Raw genomic sequence first — 18168 nt, 5'->3', positions numbered from 1 at the left:
CACTGTAACACTGGCGCGCTCCGGGCTGCGTGCCCGGTGTATATCCTGAGGCCACGCCTACCCCTCGGCGTGGCCGCCGCCCACTTGGTGCGCGGAATGATGTCACCACGCCAGTGAGCTTCCGTGTCCGCCACACGCACCCCCCCAGAATTCCCGCGCACCTGGAGGGTCAGTTTGCGGGGCAAACGGATGACCCGGCCAAAGCGCCCTCTGGCGACCGGCGGCGTCCGGGGTGCAGGGATGCCAGGTGGGATGCCCCCGGCTGTACCCGGGATGGGTGCCGGACTGGGGGGTGGCGTGCCTGCGGTGCTGGGCGGTGCCGGGGGTCCGCCCGCAGGGGGCTGGCCCCGACGCGGGGGCCGAGCCACCGGCGGTGGGTGGTCCACGTCGAGGTGGGCCGGCTTGAGGCGGTCCACAGAAACGCGGTCAGGATTACCGCCGATGTCCAGGGTTAAGTGTTTCACCCCGGTCTCCAGCACGCGGAAAGGCCCGTCGTACGGGGGCCGTAGTGGTGTCCGATGGGCATCGTGGCGGACGAAGATGTACTCCGCCGTGCGAAGCTCCGGGGCGACGTGCGTCGGTGGGTGCCCGTGGCGTGCCGTCGGCACCGGGGCGAACCTCTGGGCGGTCTCCTGCAGAGCGGAGCGCTGCTGTGCCGTGGACCATGGTGCCGTGGAGTCGGGGAGGAACTCGCCCGGCACCCGCAGCGGTTGCCCGAAGACCAACTCCGCCGCGGATGCACGCAGGTCCTCCTTGGGCGCCGTCCGGAGGCCCAGCAGGACCCAGGGGAGCCTGTCGACCCAGCCGCCGTCGCGGAGGGTGGCCCGGAGCGCGGCCTTCAATGAGCGGTGAAATCGCTCACACAGGCCGTTAGCCTGGGGGTGGTAGGCCGTGGTTCGGTGCAGCCGGACCCCGAGCCCCTGCGCGACCGCCCCCCAGAGCTCCGAGGTGAACTGGGGGCCGCGGTCGGACGAGATGTCTGAGGGGGCACCGAACCGGGCGACCCAGGTGGCGATGAAAGCCTGCGCGACGTCCGCCGCCGTCGTCGACGTCAAGGGCACGGCCTCCGGCCACCGGGTGGTGCGGTCCACCATGGTGAGGACGTGGGTGAAACCCCGCGAGGGGGGCAGAGGTCCCACCAGGTCCACGTGGACGTGGTCAAACCGGCGTTCCGGCACCGTAAACGGGGCCAACGGGGCCTGGGTGTGCCGATGCACCTTGGCGCGCTGGCACGCGAGGCACGTCCTGGCCCAGCCGCGGACGGCCTTCCGGAGGCCATGCCAGACGAATTTGTCGGCGATCAACCTTTGGAGGCCCCCGTGCCTGGGTGGGACAGGCCGTGGATGGTGTCAAACACCTGGCGCTGCCAGCCCGCGGGCACAATGGGGTGAGGCCGCCCGAGGGAGACGTCGCACAAGAGGGCCGCGCCCGTGCCGTCGAACGGCACCTCGGTGACGCGGAGGCCCATGACGGCGGTCCGCAAGGCCTGGACGTCGGGGTCAGCGGCCTGGTCCGCTGCCATCCGGGCATAGTCGATGCCGAGGTGGACTGCGTGGGCGACGGCCCGGGAAAGGCAATCCTCCACCGGGTTGTCCTTCCCCGCGACGTGCCGGATGTCCGTCGTGTACTCGGACACGGCCGAGAGGTGACGCTTCTGCCGGGCCGACCACGGCTCGGTGACCTTGCCCATCGCGAAGACCAGCGGCTTGTGGTCGACGAAGGCCGTGAACGCACGGCCCTCGAGCAGATGGCGGAAGTGCCTGACCGCCAAGTGAAGCCCGAGCAACTCGCGGTCGAAGGTACTGTAACGGCGTTCGGGCGGGCGAAGCTGCCGGCTAAAGAACGCCAGTGGTTGCCAAGCTCCACGCACCCATTGCTCATGCACCGCGCCCACCGCGTAGTCCGAGGCGTCGGTGGTGAGGGCGATCGGCGCATCGGGCGCCGGGTGCGCGAGCATGGTGGCGTTAGCCAAGGTGAGCTTCACGCCCGTGAATGCCGCGTCCATCTGCTCGGTCCAGGTGACGTCGCCTTTGCCCGGCTTACCTCGGAGAGCTTCGTGCAGGGGGCGCAGGAGCTGGGCGATACGGGGCAGGAACCGATGGTAAAAGTTCACCATGCCCAGGAACTCCTGCAGCCCCCTGATCGTGCGGGGGCGCGGAAACCCCTTCACCGCCTCCACCTTGGCCGGCAGGGGGACGGCTCCGTGCCTGGTGACGCGGTGCCCCAGAAAATCGAGTTCGGCGACGCCGAACCGGCACTTTGCGGGGTTCACAATCAGGCCATGCTGGCCCAGGCGTTCGAAGAGCGTGCGGAGGTGGTGTAGGTGCTCTTCGCGGGACGCGCTGGTGACGAGGATATCGTCCAGGTAGACGTATACAAAAGCCAAGTCACGCAGGATGCTGTCCATCAGCCGCTAGAACGCCTGAGCCGCATTCTTCAGACCGAAGGGCATCCGCAGGATTTCGAAGAGTCCGAACGGCGTGATGACCGCCGTCTTCGGGACGTCCTCCGGCCTGACGGGGGACCTGATGGTAACCGCGTATGAGGTCCACCTTCGAGAAGAAGGACATGCCCGCCAAACGGGCGGAAAAGTCCTGAATGTGGGGGACGGGGTAGCGGTCGGGGGTGGTGGCGTCATTGAGACGGCGATAGTCCCCGCACGGTCGCCATCCCCCGCCGGGCTTCGGCACGATGTGCAGCGGCGACGCCCAAGCACTCTCCGAGCGCCGAACGATGCCGAGTCGCTCCAGGGTAGCGAACTCCGCTTTTGCTACCGCCAGTTTCGTCAGCTCGAGGCGGCATGCGAGGCGTAGACCGGTGGCCCGACGGTGGGGATGTGATGGGCCACCCCGTGCTTGACGGCCCCCACCGAGAAGGTGGGCCGCGTGAGGGCCGGGAAGCCGGCGAGGACGCGGGTGAATTCGTCCGCTGCCGGAAGCGTACAGATCAACGTGGCCGGAACCGAACCGTTCAGCAAGCCGCTTGGCAAGCCGCTCGGTGAGCCGCCCAGTGGGCTGCTCGACGAGCTGGGCAGCGCACAAGCGAGCGAGCTGAACGTCTCGGCCTGGACAAGACGTCTGTGCTTTACGTCGACCAGGAGCCCATTTGCGCACAGGATGTCCGCGCCAAGCAATGCCATGGGCACGTTGGTGGTGACGAACGACCATCGGAAAACCTGCCCTCCGAACCGCAGAGAGAGGCAGCGTTTTCCGTACGTACGGATGGGCGTCCCGTTTGCGGCAAGCAGAGCGGGGCCCCCGCCCGCGGCGTGCTTGTCCGACGTACCGGCAGGAACGACACTCACCTGCGCTCCTGTGTCGCACAGGTAATGGCGCCCGGATAAGGTGTCCGTGATGAACAGCAGGCTGTTCGAACGGCCGGCGCTCATTGCCACTATCGAGCGCCGGCCCGGGCGTTTCCCGACCTGTCGAAGGAGCATGGCGGATGACACTGTCGAGCCTCGTGGCCGAACCTGGCGTGGAACCGGCACCAGGTGGTGGAGCCGGAGGAGCGTGGCTGGCTCCCCCAGGCCGGTGGAGCCGGCGGTTTTCCCCGCGGTGGCGGTTTTCGCCGCGGCGGTGGGCGGGGCGTGGCGGCGGCCACGAGGTGCATATCAGCATGCTGTGTATGCTGTGGAAGCTGATGCTGTGGATCAGCATCGACCTCGGGATCCACGAGGTGGGCCGCACCGACTCTCGCCCGCGTGTCCGAAGCGGCGAAGTACCTGTCCGCCTCGGCGGCCAATGCTCGGGGTTCCGTTAGCACGGTCCCGGCCAATGCGAGGCGTACCTGTGCTGGAAGTTGGCGACGGAAAAGCGCCCGGAATAGAGAACCAGGGGCTTCGTCGCCCAACAGTGACAGCATATGGTCCATTCGGACCGACCGGCGCGTGTCGCCGAGCTCGGGGAGATCCAGGAGGCGGTCGGCCTGTGCGTCCTCCGTGAGGCCGAACGTGGCTAGGAGCAGCCGCTTGAGTGCCTCGTAGTTGTGGCCGTCCGGTGGGTGGCAAAGGACGGACACAACTCGAGCGGCCGTGCCGGGCCCGAGGGAGGCGACGACGTGGCAGTAGCGCATGTCGTCGTTGGTGAGGCGCCGAAGCTGAAACTGGGCTTCGGCTTGGACGAACCAAACTTCGGCCTGGGCCTCCCAAAATTCGGGAAGTTTAACCGACATCGCATTGTTGGGCATGGCAATGGCGTCGTGTTTGGAAGGATCGCTACGGCAGATCCAACGTCGAGGGTCACCAGTAAAGCGCGGTGTTACGCGCGCTGTTTGTAAACAAGGAGGAAGCGGACAACGCGGTAATTTGTAAGAGTCTTTATTCAAGAGCTCACTGTAACACTGGCGCGCTCCGGGCTGCGTGCCCTGTGTATATCCTGAGGCCACGCCTACCCCTCGGCGTGGCCGCCGCCCACTTGGTGCGCGGAATGATGTCACCACGCCAGTGAGCTTCCGTGTCCGCCACAATATCACCTTTTCTATCAATGTTGTTGAAATGAAGATCAAATATCTGTATGTTGAAATACGTTGAAAAAGTCAAAACTTTACATGGGGTGTACTTACTTTTTCACGTGACTGTATATACACACATATATACACATATATACACACATATATTAATATGCAGCACCTCTTGACTGGAAGCCAACACTATTACGAGCTCAGAGACCCTGACCAATAAGAGGTGGGGGGGGGGGGGGGGGGGAGGGCTGCCACACATCTAGACTGTTTAGTTACCCATTACCTGTTAATAAGAACATTAAGTTGAAGGGATGTTAACAACCAAAATTATATGGTCCAACTGACACAGGTGTGGTCTGTGAAAAACAAAGAATTGCCCACTGCCTAATGCATTGTCAGCTTCAACACTGCAAAGCGAATCATCCATTAGCGCGCACACACACACACACACACACACACACACACACACACACACACACACACACACACACACACACACACACACACACACACACACACACACTTTCTGTTCTCAAACTCACTGTTTCCTTTTTGTTCCCTGAGCGATTTCCCTGAGTTTAGATGAAAACCTTTTTTAAAATGTCTTTATTTGTAAAGCTGTGGCCTCCATGTTACGCTTCTAAAAAGTATTTTGCCATGCTCACTTTTTTCGACTTGCAAATGCATTGTGTTTTATTAATTTATTAAAGCTCATCTATTTCCACACGAGAGATATCAAGCTGAAACTTTGAACCCTGAACCCTGGCTTTCAGACTTTGCCATTTTAAAAAAGCATACATTTATCCATTGCAAGTTACAGACATGTGTATCACACCAACCGTGTTCTCTTGCATTATCAACTTGGATGCTCATGTCATGCCCATACAGTCACGTGAAAAAGTAAGTACACCCCATGTAAAGTTTTGACTTTTTCAACATATTTCAACATACAGCTATTTGATCTTCATTTCAACAATATTGATAGATAAAGGTGATATAATATAACAAATATCATGAAACATTTACATTTTGTAGTCCATTGTATAATTTAAATAAACATAAATGTAAATTTCGAATGTGGAAAAAGTAAGTACACCCTTGGCTCTAATAGGTGGTATTGCCCCCTTTGGCAGAAACAACCTCAAGTAGGCCTTTCTTATAACTGTCTACCAGTCTCTGACATGGACAGGGAGAAATGTTTGGCCACTCCTCCATGCAGAATTATTTCAGCTGTGCGATGTTCGAGGGGTTTCTTGCATGTTCAGGTCGTTTCAAATCCCCCCACAACATCTCGATGGGATTTAGATCCGGGCTTTGACTTGGCCATTCCAGAACCCTCCATTTCTTTCTTTGCAGCCATTCCTTGGTGGATTTACTGGTATGTTTAGGGTCATTGTCATGTTGCAAGGTCCACCTTCGGTTGAGCTTCAACTTTCCGAAATATGGCCTCACATTATCCTCAAGCACCCTCTGGCACAATGAAGAATTCATAGTGGATTCTATGATGGTGAGCTGCCCAGGCCCTGATGCAGCAAAGCTGCCCCAAACCATAATATTTCCACCACCATGCTTTACAGTTGGTATCAGGTTCTTGTGGTCAAATGCTGCCTTTTGTTTTCGCCAAACATGTCTTCTGGTACTGTGGCCAAATAGTTCCACCTTTGACTCAACTGTCCAGAGCACATTGTTCCAGAAGTGTTGGTCTTTGCCTCGGTGTTCATTGGCAAACTTTAGTCTTGCCCTGATGTTCTTTCTGGACAGCAAATGTTTCCTCCTGGCACACCTCCCATGTAGATCAAACTTGTGCAGCCTCTTTCTAATGGTAGACTCGTGCACTTAGACATCAACAGTGGCAAGAGCTACCTGTAGGTCCCGTGATGACATTCTGGGGTTCTTAGACTTCTTTCAGCATCTTGCGGTCTGCTCTCGGGCTGAACTTGCTGGGGTGGCCTGGCCTGAACAAGTTGGCAGTTGTTTGGAATCTTCTCCACCTGTAGATGATCTTCCGGACAGTCGAATGATTCATTTCCAATTGTTTGAAGATCTTTTAAAATCCCTTCCCAGACTCGTAGGCATCTATAACCTTCTTTCTGAAGGCCTCAGAGAGCTCTTTGGATCTAGGCAAGGTGACGCCGCACACTTCAACAACAAAGAGCAAACCAAACTAAATGTTTGAGGTTTAAATAAGACAGGTTCCTCCAAGATCCTCTCTAACGATGTTCTAATCATTTGCACCTGAGCTGGTGCACCTGATTCTAATTTTAGGTATTTGAAGTATTGATAAATGTAGGGGTGTACTTACTTTTTCCACATGCGAAATTTGCATTTATGTTTATTTAAATTATACAATGGACTACAAAATGTGAATATTTCATGATATTTGTTATATTATATCACCTTTATCTATCAATATTGTTGAAATGAAGATCAAATAGCTGTATGTTGAAATATGTTGAAAAAGTCAAAACTTCACATGGGGTGTACTTACTTTTTCCACATGCGAAATTTGCATTTATGTTTATTTAAATTATACAATGGACTACAAAATGTAAATGTTTCATGATATTTGTTATATTATATCATCTTTAAATATCAATATTGTTGAAATGAAAATCAAATAGCTGTATGTTGAAATACGTTGAAAAAGTCAAAACTTCACATGGGGTGTACTTACTTTTTCACGTGACTGTATAAGTGTTCGGAGATATTCCAGATAATCGATTTATAACATTTAGATATAGTTATATCCCCAACAATAATCATGAATCCATTCATTTTTAGATTTATGACTTTTAACAAATGAATCCAGGAAAATAAAATGATTAAAATGTCTGATTATAGCAGATGATATCTGCGGAACTCTAAGAAATCCCTGATTAAAATGGACTGCAAAGAATCAGACTCTGTGGCATTGTGGTCAGAGCGTCTGCTGGGTCTGGTCGGTCATCGGTTCAATTTCCAACTCTTACCGAGTCATGCCAAAGATTTCAGAAATAGTACAAGCTGCTTTCTTGCTTGACGCTCAGCACTTAGAGGACGGAATGGGAATTGACCTGATGGGATAATATACCATTAGAGGATGGGGAGTAGGAGGGGGTAGAAAATTATCCTTACAACCGCCCCACTAACTTTGATGAAAAAGGCAAAACCACTAGGTGGCATCGCTGGCACTCACCCATGGGATCGCTGGAAAGTTACTTCCCCCAAGGACATCTACTGTGTTTGTCTCGTGTTGAAAGTTAAGTCGTGTGTGTGTTGTTGGTTGTTGTCCCCATATGCGGGTTTCAGAAGGTGGGACAGAGCCCTCCCAGGTCTCAAAAGTACCCACCTTCATGTGTGCGTGTGTGTGGATTTGTCCCACTATCTGCCATTCCTGTGAAGCTTTCACTGCCAAAGCAATAAATATTAGTTATTGCCCAAAAGTCCATATTGTTTTTGTGTTACTTATTTCATATGTTCCTCTCATTTTTATTGTGCTTTCCAGAACAAGCATTGCCTTCTTGACATGGGTCTGGACTGTGTACCCAAGCTCCACAAGGCTGAGATATATCCAATTATACTGCACATCCGAATACCTGAAAAAGACAACACCAAGATCAGGCAAATATTGCTTTTAGGATCGGTTTCTTTTCACATTGCCACTCTTTCACCTGTTTTTGCAGTAATCATTAATTTTTCACGATCTTCGTCCTTCCTTTGAGCCTATCGTACACCTCCATTTTTACCATATTCCTTCATTTTTCACTTTTGAAAAATCAACCACCTTCCCAAGCTTATAAACGGTCATCCTGCTCTTTCACAGGCAAGGTGAATCATCAATGTGTATGCCGTCCCAAGGATGGACGTTAAACTGGGCACTCCCATATCCTGGCATTAGTTGTTGGCATTAAAGATCCCATGGTGTCCTTTGTGAAGAGTCGGCAAGCTATCGCCTGCACCATGGACAAATACACGACTTTCAAAATGATGTAATCTGTCCCAGAATGATCCGTGTGCATGCGCAGAAACCCCTAGAAACGGCAAAGTTCGGGCACTATAAAGTATATTGTTTGTGCGAGATAAGGATTGTTACCTAAAATGGCTCACAAAGCCTCTAAAATAAGCTGAAAATACTTTGAAAAGTACCTGAGGGAAAGGGTTGTGTGTGCCCTCTGTACAATGAAAGAGTTGGATAACTTTCTCAGCTCGCTGAACAAGGAGCTCTCTGTACTTCAAACTCTTGACCCTGTGGGCCGATGCAAGGCCTGAGTGGATGGGCCTATGCTACCCAAACTCCCAATGGATTGATACCAGTGAATGTCCTTTGAACCTTGTGGGAATGCCTCGTGTGAGCATGGCAGGCTTGGTGATTTATTTAATGTACATCTGCATTTGGGAAGATGATGCTGTTGGTCATTACCAAGTAACGGTAACCCACTCTTCTGCAAAATAAATCTTCATGACGTGAAAATACACAAAGCTTGTACCAGCTGTATTTATGTGGGAGCTCGATCTACCAGGTAGACTTCCCGAAGGAAGAGACAATATCTGGTTTAGGTGCTTCTGAGCATTGATGGGAAAGACATTTCTGTGGCTTGTGAATGTACAGGATAAGTTTAAAATTATGATATCTACTATTAATCATTTTGGGTGGAGGAGTTGGAGCTACGAGAGCTGTGAGGGCTGGTAACTAACTATGTATATATATATTGTTACGGTTTTTAGAACCTTCACATGTAAATTTAGTAGTAAATTCCCTTATAAATGACCCCTGTGTATTAAAGATTGCACCTTAGTTAGTCCATGTACAACACGTAGGACACTTTAGGACCTCTCTTTCGTTATGTCATTATTATGTGTTCCAGGTAAGGCTGTGTTTCCAATAGTTGACTCTACGTTGCATCAATCAAATAAGATAGGTCCCTTTCAATGCCCCAATCATCTCTTCAAAGTGCCAGTAAGTTGGCGTTCGTCGCCGTTGCATTGGGCTGTTTTCGGCGGTGTTTGCCGCCGTTGCATTGGGCTGTTTTCTTCGCCCCAAACTCCATTACGCACGAGGCCAAGAACGGAGAGAAGGGGGGAGGAGCCGCCAGAGCACGGGCGTGGCACCACCTCGTCATCAAAGGTGGAGCCAGAGAGCCCTTGCCGACCAACCAGCGCCGAGGTGAGCCAACCGGTAGGCGTGTCATCGGAGTTCGCGGCCCTGATCGCACCACGCGCAATATAAGCGCAAGCGCAAGCCTTTTCGTGGCAGATGAGTGAGGGAGCACGACCCGAGAAGTTGAGAGAGGAGGGAGAGAGGATCGACCATTCATTTCTTGGCGCGAACAGCCAGCGGCGAGTGAGAGTCGGCACGCTCGTGGGCGATACCAACCAGCACTGACGACCGGGTTTTCGCCACTGAACCGGAGCGTGGACGCTCAAGCGGGACCTCGACGTCGTGCCGCGATCCCCGGACCTCCCTGCCGCCAGCTCTGTTGACCGTCTGCCCTTCTCATCCCTCCAGCCATTCCTGCCTGCAGTTCCCAATTCGTGTGAGTCTGTCTGTATTGTCCTGTGGGTTTAAGTAAGACTGTTTAAGGATTTGTGCTGTGTCTTCTTCTTCTGTATATTGCTTCCGTTCCTTCTCTTTCTTTGGTTTTGTATAGTAATTAATAAATACCTGTTCCTTCTTATTCTTGGTTTCATTCTCGTCCGATCGTCTTCGTGTTTTCCCTATTGAATATCTGTGGCACGATTTTGGCAGAACCGCTTATGAATCGGGTTAATCTATTGCTAACGGCTCGGATTCCGGATTGCTAAACCGCTCGGCAAACTCCATCTCGTCCGGGATTCGAGCGGTACTTGTCTCCCTGTTTTGCGGAGGGATTGATAAAGGTATTCGGGATAATACCTGGACCAATAACCCTGATCAATCCCACCCCGCAAAAGAGCGTTACAAGTACCAGGACCGGTCGGACGGCCAGCTTAACAGGACAAGGGGATGAACCCCCCCTTGCTAACGGGAGTGCCGTCCCCCAGATCCGTAACAATATATATATATATATATATATATATATATATATATATATATATATATATATATATATATATATATATATATATACATATACATAGTTTGGTTCTAGGGCTGCAAGTGAAGTTATACTAAACTTTTGCATTTATTGATAAATACACAGTGGGCCAAACCAGTGTTTTTTTTGGGAAAAACAGACATGGCGTGCTGTAAAAGGATGGCTGCCAAAATTCATATCTAAATATATCTAGGAACAAAATCCATATGGACAACCTTGCAAACAAGCCACTGGAAATCTGTAGGAAGCCTCTAAACAACATGACCCTATACGCGAATACGGTGTCTTTAGCGGCGATCAGCCATTTTGGTTTATCTATGTCCCACGAATGGAAAAGTTAGTTCTGGCAACCCAAATAGACCATAACTAAGTAATTATGACAGCCTGTACCAACTGCAATTCCTTTCCAAGCCATAATATTGGGCCAGTCATTAAATAGTGTTCGGAAAACCATATATTTATGTTTACATTTTTTAACCTTTTACAGCACACCGTGTCTGTTAAACCCAGTTGGCTCCCTGGGTATATGGATTTATATATATATAATTTCTTCATGTTTATTGTGAAAGCTAACATTATGTCAATTTGTGTTGCCTGAAGTCTTCAGAGCAGCAGCAAAGGTACACCCCCGTCACGACCACTAAGGCAGTTTGAAATCAGTGAGCAGCACAGAGCCCCTGACCGGCAGGAGTTCTTCTCCGTGTCTGCCAACAAAGCTGGACTTCTGAACTTCCTGTGTGAGACATGGTGCCAGGAGGAGCATCTTGCTCCAACCATAGGTTCGACCCGACTGTACCTGGGTGGCGGCTTCAAGGAAGAAACGAAGAGTGTGCTGATTACAGAGGGCACAGTCACAGACGTCGTTGCTTTAGAGTCACCTCAACAAGAGGCCGATACCAGGGTCATACTGCACTCTGTGTACAGTGTCCAGAACGAGGAGGTGGACCGAATGATCATCCACGCAAATGACACAGATATCATTGTAATATGTATGTACTGCACTGCAACGCTGCTGAAAGATTTGCCTGAACTGTGGGTTCGAATTGCACGAGAGAGCAGCCGAGGACTGCCCTTCATTCACAGTCTGAGTGGACGAGACATCACCTGATCACCAGCTACCCCTACTTTACTGGGAAGAAGGTGTGGCTAAACAGAAGCAAGACAACCGACATCTCGGCATCGGAAGACTTTGCAGATGAAGATCAAGGTCCCGCTCGGATCACAGCAGATGCAAACAACCAGGCAAAGGAGCTTGTGGTCGCTGTATATACAAACAAGGGTTATAACGTCGAGGGTGATAACCTTGGAAAGCTCCGAGTTCACAAGTTCCTAAACAACAAGTCACCTATGCTGAAGCTGCCACTGCCCACAGAGAACGCATTCCAACAACATCTCAAACGTGCGGTGTTGGTGACTGCACTCGACAAGAGTGCTCACATTTGCAAGCAGAGTGTCGAACCATGTGAGGACTATGGGTAGGCCTTGGATGATGGAAAGCTGGTACCAGTGCAATGCATACACCCGACCTGGCCACAGCAGACGATGCAGACGATCTCCTGTGGCTGCACCAAGGGCTGCAACATAAACTGCTCATGTGGGAAGAAGAACATTGCCTGTTATTTAGGCTGCCGCTGTCAGGGATCGAAAAAGAAGTGCAGCCGTGCCCACTGCCCTGCCACCTTTGATAGCAGCAGTGAATCAGAAAGTGATAACGAACAGCACCACAGAAATGCATCTTCTAATGTTACGTTCACAAACAAAACAATTAAATTCAGGATTGAGCGTGAATTTTGAACAATTCTTTTTTTTGTCTTGCCCCAAAATATGCCTTGATATTCAGATGTAAATGGTTCGGGGAGTAGTAGCAATTTATTTATGATATATTTGGTTTGTTAGAATTAAGATTTTCCTTCATCATTACTCAAGGAACATGGATGAACCATAATGGCTGATCGCCGCTAAAGGCGCTGTATTTGCGTATAGGGTCATGTTGTTTGGAAGCTTCCTACGGATTTCCAGTAGATTATTGACAAGGTTGTCCATATACATTTTGTTACTGGATGTATATAGATATGATTTTTGGCAGCCAACCTTTTACAGCACGCCGTGTCTGTTAAATCCATTTGGCCCCCTGAGTAAAAAGGTGTGTGTGTGTGTGTGTGTGTGTGTGTGTGTGTGTGTGTGTGTGTGTGTGTGTGTGTGTGTGTGTGTGTGTGTGTTGCGGCGTTGGCGCAATATATATATATATACACATACATATATATGTGTGTGTATTTTATATATCCATGGCAGCTGCTTTCTTGTATTAACAGGAAATGGTAGGAACTCAACACCTCTCAGTCTCATCCACGGATATGTCTCGTATTTCCTATATTTTCGTTTGCATCCAGGAACATAAAAATTATGGTTCAACATCTTAAAATTGTACATCTTTAGTTTCAATGCTGAAAATTATGATAAAAAGCTATTCAACTTGGATTTCCCCCCTAGCAACGGCGGGTTAAAAATGCCCCGATGAGCAGAAACGAGTCACTGAAAACGCGCACACAGCGTATGTGTGAAAGGCCTCGCCTCCTTAGAATTCTTATGTCATTTCGAATGTCGTGCATTCAAAACTCCTGCCTTAACTTTAACCCCCGTCAAATGTCAGACCTGGCCAGTGGATTCATGAAAGACTTTGGCCAAGCTTCTCCAGGCCAACTCCGCAAGAACGTGGGAATAAATGTGGCTGTTAAAGAAGAAGAAGCCACATTCCCAAGCTTGTCTTTTGCTTCTGTTCAACTTTCTTATTCTTTTTGTTCTTGTTTTTTCATTCTTCCTCTTCCTCTTATTCTTCAATATGGCTTGACAAATATGAACTCATAAATGTAAGTCAAGGCTTGTGGCATTGCTATTCTGCCAAGTCAGTGATATTTGTTCGTGTTCAAAATACACGTGAAGGTTTTCATCTCCTACCTGACATTCCCATTTACACCACTGAATAACTTATTTGTAATTTTCCTGTTTTCATACTTGAAACAATCCTAATCTATCTCCACCAATCTTTCTTCATCCTGCAGTCTCATATTCCTTGTTTTTCATTGTTCTCTTTCCTCTGAAAGTTCACTATCCTCACTTAAATGTTGTATTCCTCTCAAATTGCTCCTGCCTCATTATCCTCTTCTCTCTATTCTTCCTTTCTTTTGCAGAAAGATTCTTCCAGACTTTGAGGGCAGTGATCAAGAGCTCGTAGCTGCTTGTGAAGCCAATGAGCAAGTGCTTGAGGCTCTACCCTACTCCTGCAGCAATGTGGAGCCCAGATGTTGGTCTAACTTTGATGATCTAGTGGCATCTCTACGAGAGAGAGTGGCGGATGAGCAACGAAGAATCGTTTGGCTTGCCCAGGATTACCCATGCCCTGTTTTGTGACAACAAGCTGACTGATATAGATCATCCTGTTAGGGCATCCTACATGGTTCTGTTTAACTTTCCAGGTAACAACAATCTAATCACACAAAACGATTGCAGCTGTGTTTATTATACATGTTAGAGAGTTTTCAAAGAAATGGTCAAATTTAGTCAAACGGTTGTCTTGAAAGCTGCATTGGAAATCTCTGATGATCACTGGACATCAGAGACTTGCTCTCCATCATGCAATCAATAGTTTTCTCCTGTACCCAATTATTCTAACTTCTCCATGTTTCTTTCCTTCTCTACTAGCCTTACCCAATGTGTGATGAAAATGTCGTTAAGTTTGTTAACAACGAACAATTTTTGGCTTACATAGAGCCATTCATTTTTATTTTGGATCTGTATTGAACTGGTTTTTGTTTTTAAAAATTGTTCAGAAATGGATATCTCATGACCACGTTTCTCTTGTGTGAATATCATGAATTAACCTCCGCCAGGCTGAACAGTTTACTACGTTTTGTTTGTATCGCACTGATAGCCCGGATCTGGATGCGCACCTAAACCAAAATCGAATCGGCTTGTTCTTGTCGCCTACCCAACTCATCCACGTAGTTTTGTCATAAGTTGTCAACAACTTTTTGAAATATCATGCTATATATATCATTTTGGCTCCATCTCTCAATGGTGAACAATAGCTTTAAAAAAACTAGATGATATTCAAAGAATACTTACCCCACGCAGTCGACTTGGTGTGAGCCAACTCTTCTGTTTTTTAAGGGGTTTTTTTCCCTTTGATCCAATGTGGCTGCCAGACCACGTGAAAGTGTGTGTTGTTATATGTTAACGTCATAAATTTACATTCTCCAATATAAATGTTGTGTAGATCATGCTCAATAAATTTCAAACTGATCAGACTAATCGATGTACTGACAAATTATGACGTCATAATTAAGGCACCAATGATCTCATTGTTAGAACATTATTCCCCATGCAGAGTTCCTTGCAATGAGCCATGTTCCAATTTTTTCCATGGAGCGGTTTAGGAGAAATAGAGGTGCAGCATTTTCAGTTTTTCCAATATGGCGTCTGTACCACGTGACCTATGACATGATAATTATCATTAAAATATTCTACAGGAGGATGCGCTCCGATGGTGAAAATTTCTTATCCATAAGACCAACAGTTACAGAGAAAAAAATTCAAACTGATCGGATCAAGCGTTATACTTGTCGAGTTATGACGTCATAATGAAGGCACCAATGACATCATCATTGACACATGTTATTCCCCATGGGGTGTACTTGACAATGAGCCAAGTTTCAATTTTTCCCATTGAGCGGTTTCTGAGATATAAAGGTGTAACTTTTTTCCAAGATGGCGTCCGTACCACGTGACCTTTGACATCGTAATTTTGAATTAAAAAATTCCACAGGAGGAGGCCCTCCTATGGTGAAATTTTTGCGTCAATCGGACCAACGGTTGCCGAGAAAATGTATTTTGAAAATGCAGACACGTACGGCACACGTATGGAAGCCGCATGCCTAACCCTGCTTATCGCTTCGCCAGTGCAGGGTAACTAACAACTATCTCTATGCCCATTACCTTTCCTGGCAGACTGTTCCATAGAGTCATAGACCATCCATTCTAAGTGAAATCATGCCCTTTGCTGCTCTTATTCTGTTCTTTCGTCACTTGCGAAATGACTCCCCTTGTGTGTGTAATTGCACCTGTTTATTACCTTCAACACATATGAATCGATTTCTCAAAACAATTTCATCAACTTTCATTCCAATGAGGTCACCTTGTCATCTCCTTTTTTTCAAGTGCAAACATGCAGTTACAGTATTGTCGTGCGACTCCGGTTAACACCAGAGACCGTGGATAGGCCTAAACGGTTTTATTGGAGGTGACGACCAAACACGAATTCGGCTATAAAACGCGGGAGGAAGAAGGAAAATGGAAGGCTGCGGCAAAAGCTTACCTGGATCGCGCCGATGGCAGCTTCGATCCTGCAGGGAAAATTAAATCAAGCGGACAACCAAGATTTTGAATGGGAAGGGAAAATAATACAAGGGTTTATTGCAAATAAACGTAGTGACAGGAAAACGCGATATTATAGAAAGAAAACGCGATATTATAGATTGGGATCCCACACCCTGACGTCAAATACAGACGGGGGGAGTGAACAACCAAAATAACACGTCCGTTATGTAATTGGGTATGCAGAGCTCGGTCTTATCTGTCTTGTCGTCTTCAATCTCTGGCCTGGAGGAATCCTCCGCCCGCCTCGCACGCCTTGCTAGGCCCGTTCACAGCACCGAGCCTCGCTCCCGCACAAGCACCGCTCCAAGCACCACGAGGTCGATCTTCACACATGATCGATAAGCCAACTCTCAAGCCAACTCAACCAGGGCCAAGACTGCAGGGCAACGCAACCAGGGACAGGACTCTTTCCACTCGAGATCGCAACGGAACTGCCAGGGCCAGGAATCTGCAAGAGCACGAACCGCAAGAGCCGCAAGAGAGAAAATGTCCTTCGGCGCGCCCTTAAATAACCTTCCCGTGGTGGTGACGTCAGCCCTGGTGTGCCACCCAATCAGTGCCCTCCACCGACTCGCCGGCTGGATTCGTGCCTACCGCGCTGCCCCTTCACTCGTTCCCTGTTACGTGGTCATAGCGCGTGGCACTCGATGTGGCTAGGCCTGTCGGAGGTGTAATTGGCGGCGGCCATCATCGGCGGTGCCCCGGCCTGGTCTCCTCGCCTGTTTGTCTTTCACAGTCATGTCATGTCAGGGAAGGGAATTATTTAGTGTTGCACTAGGGACCTAACTACATGTCTATGTTGGTGTGCATTGCCATAAGGGACAAAGGTTTAGCTACCAGTTGTGACACACAGGGGCGCTACTCTTTAATCCCTACGCTACTTATCATTTGAACATCGTGGTATGCTCACAGGTATGCTCTTAACCGACAAAACGCATACACATGAAACTTATTACAGGGCAGATTCCTTACCGCGACAGACGAATACCTACCTAAACAGATCTATCTGGCTCTACATATTGCTACACTACCGACATAACAGTATAATGAATAGCGACACACAGAACAAAATAACGTGTTTCCTTGGAGAATATGTCATGTGTTGAGGACTTTGCAATTTTGAAGTCTATATCAAGGAAACATAGGGGCAACACCCCTGGCGCTCACCCGGTGGAATAAACAGTACACCACACCGACTACAGGTGTTTTTAACCAATTTCAATGGTTGCTAGAAGACAGGGCAGCATATAGATTCATACTAACATAATCATAAGACTTTAAACAAACAAACTAAAAAATACCTATTTTGGGGGTCAATGCCCCTCCTCCCCCCGTGGATCCCTAAAGGGGCAGATTTTTTAATGCCATGAACAAACTTTGGCACATCACGGGTGGTGAAGGTTGTGGTCAATTTTCATCGAAATTGTGTGTGTAGTTTCAGAGAAGAAAGCAAATACCTATGTTGGGGTGTCAAACCTGGACCCACTTTGACCCCCGTAGATCTCCGTAGACCCCGATTTTTTTGAATGCTGTGAACAAGCTTTAGTCACAACACAACAAATATCATTTGTACCAAATTTGGTCGCAATCCCATCAGCGGCTTCGGAGAAGAAGATTCAAGTGTTTACGGATGGACGGACAACGCGCCATTGCATGAGCTCCCCTGAACTTCGTGCAGGTGAGCTAATATTGTTTTTGTTTTTTTTGTTTTTTTTGTATTCAAGATCGAGGCTCGTGTAAGAACTAACATCAATCACAAAAAAAAAACCGACATACAAAACATACAATAAAGGGAGCGGGAGACAAGATGGGGAGAGAGAGGGAAGCACACAAGTACAACAGCAGAGAACAGGGACATCGGAAGATCTATGGGAGGGAGAGGGCTTGGGGGAGGAGGCATGGGAAGGGGGGGGGGGTGGGAGAGGCAAAAAAAACACATGGACACTGCTAGGAATTCCTGGAAAGAAGTCGGTTATACAAAAAAGTGGATCTGGGGAGAATTAACGGGGGTAGAAAAGATCAAGGTTTTGGATGAGGGAAGGTAAGAGATGGTGGTGAACAGCTGTTTTAAAGACTTGGAGGGAGGAGTGAGATTGAAGAGAGTGAGGGAGTTTGTTTCAGAGACGGGAGAAAAGAGGAATGAAAGAGTGAAGATGAATAGAGAGTCTTGATCTTGGCAGTTTAACCAGAAGGGGGTTGCTGGCAGATCTTGTATGACCTG

General features: G+C 49.0%; 1 protein-coding gene across 1 annotated transcript in view; it reads left to right on the top strand.

Moving 5' to 3' along the window:
- CARD11 (caspase recruitment domain family member 11) overlaps positions 1-14822 on the top strand; it is a 107489-nt gene extending 92667 nt beyond the window's left edge. The window contains exons 23-24 of the mRNA XM_068125716.2: positions 7946-8061; positions 13703-14822. Coding sequence (XP_067981817.2) covers positions 7946-8061; positions 13703-13922 — 336 coding nt within the window. The 3' untranslated portion in view covers positions 13923-14822. The remainder of the gene's footprint in view (positions 1-7945; positions 8062-13702) is intronic.
- Positions 14823-18168: the final 3346 nt, after the last annotated feature.

The sequence above is a fragment of the Myxine glutinosa genome, chromosome 10 (genome assembly GCF_964187855.1).
Source record: "Myxine glutinosa chromosome 10, kmMyxGlut1.1, whole genome shotgun sequence".
NCBI classification, from domain to species: Eukaryota; Metazoa; Chordata; class Myxini; order Myxiniformes; family Myxinidae; genus Myxine; species Myxine glutinosa.
The sequence above is the reverse complement of the archived record's forward strand: the minus strand, read 5'-3'. Positions and strand labels throughout refer to the sequence as shown.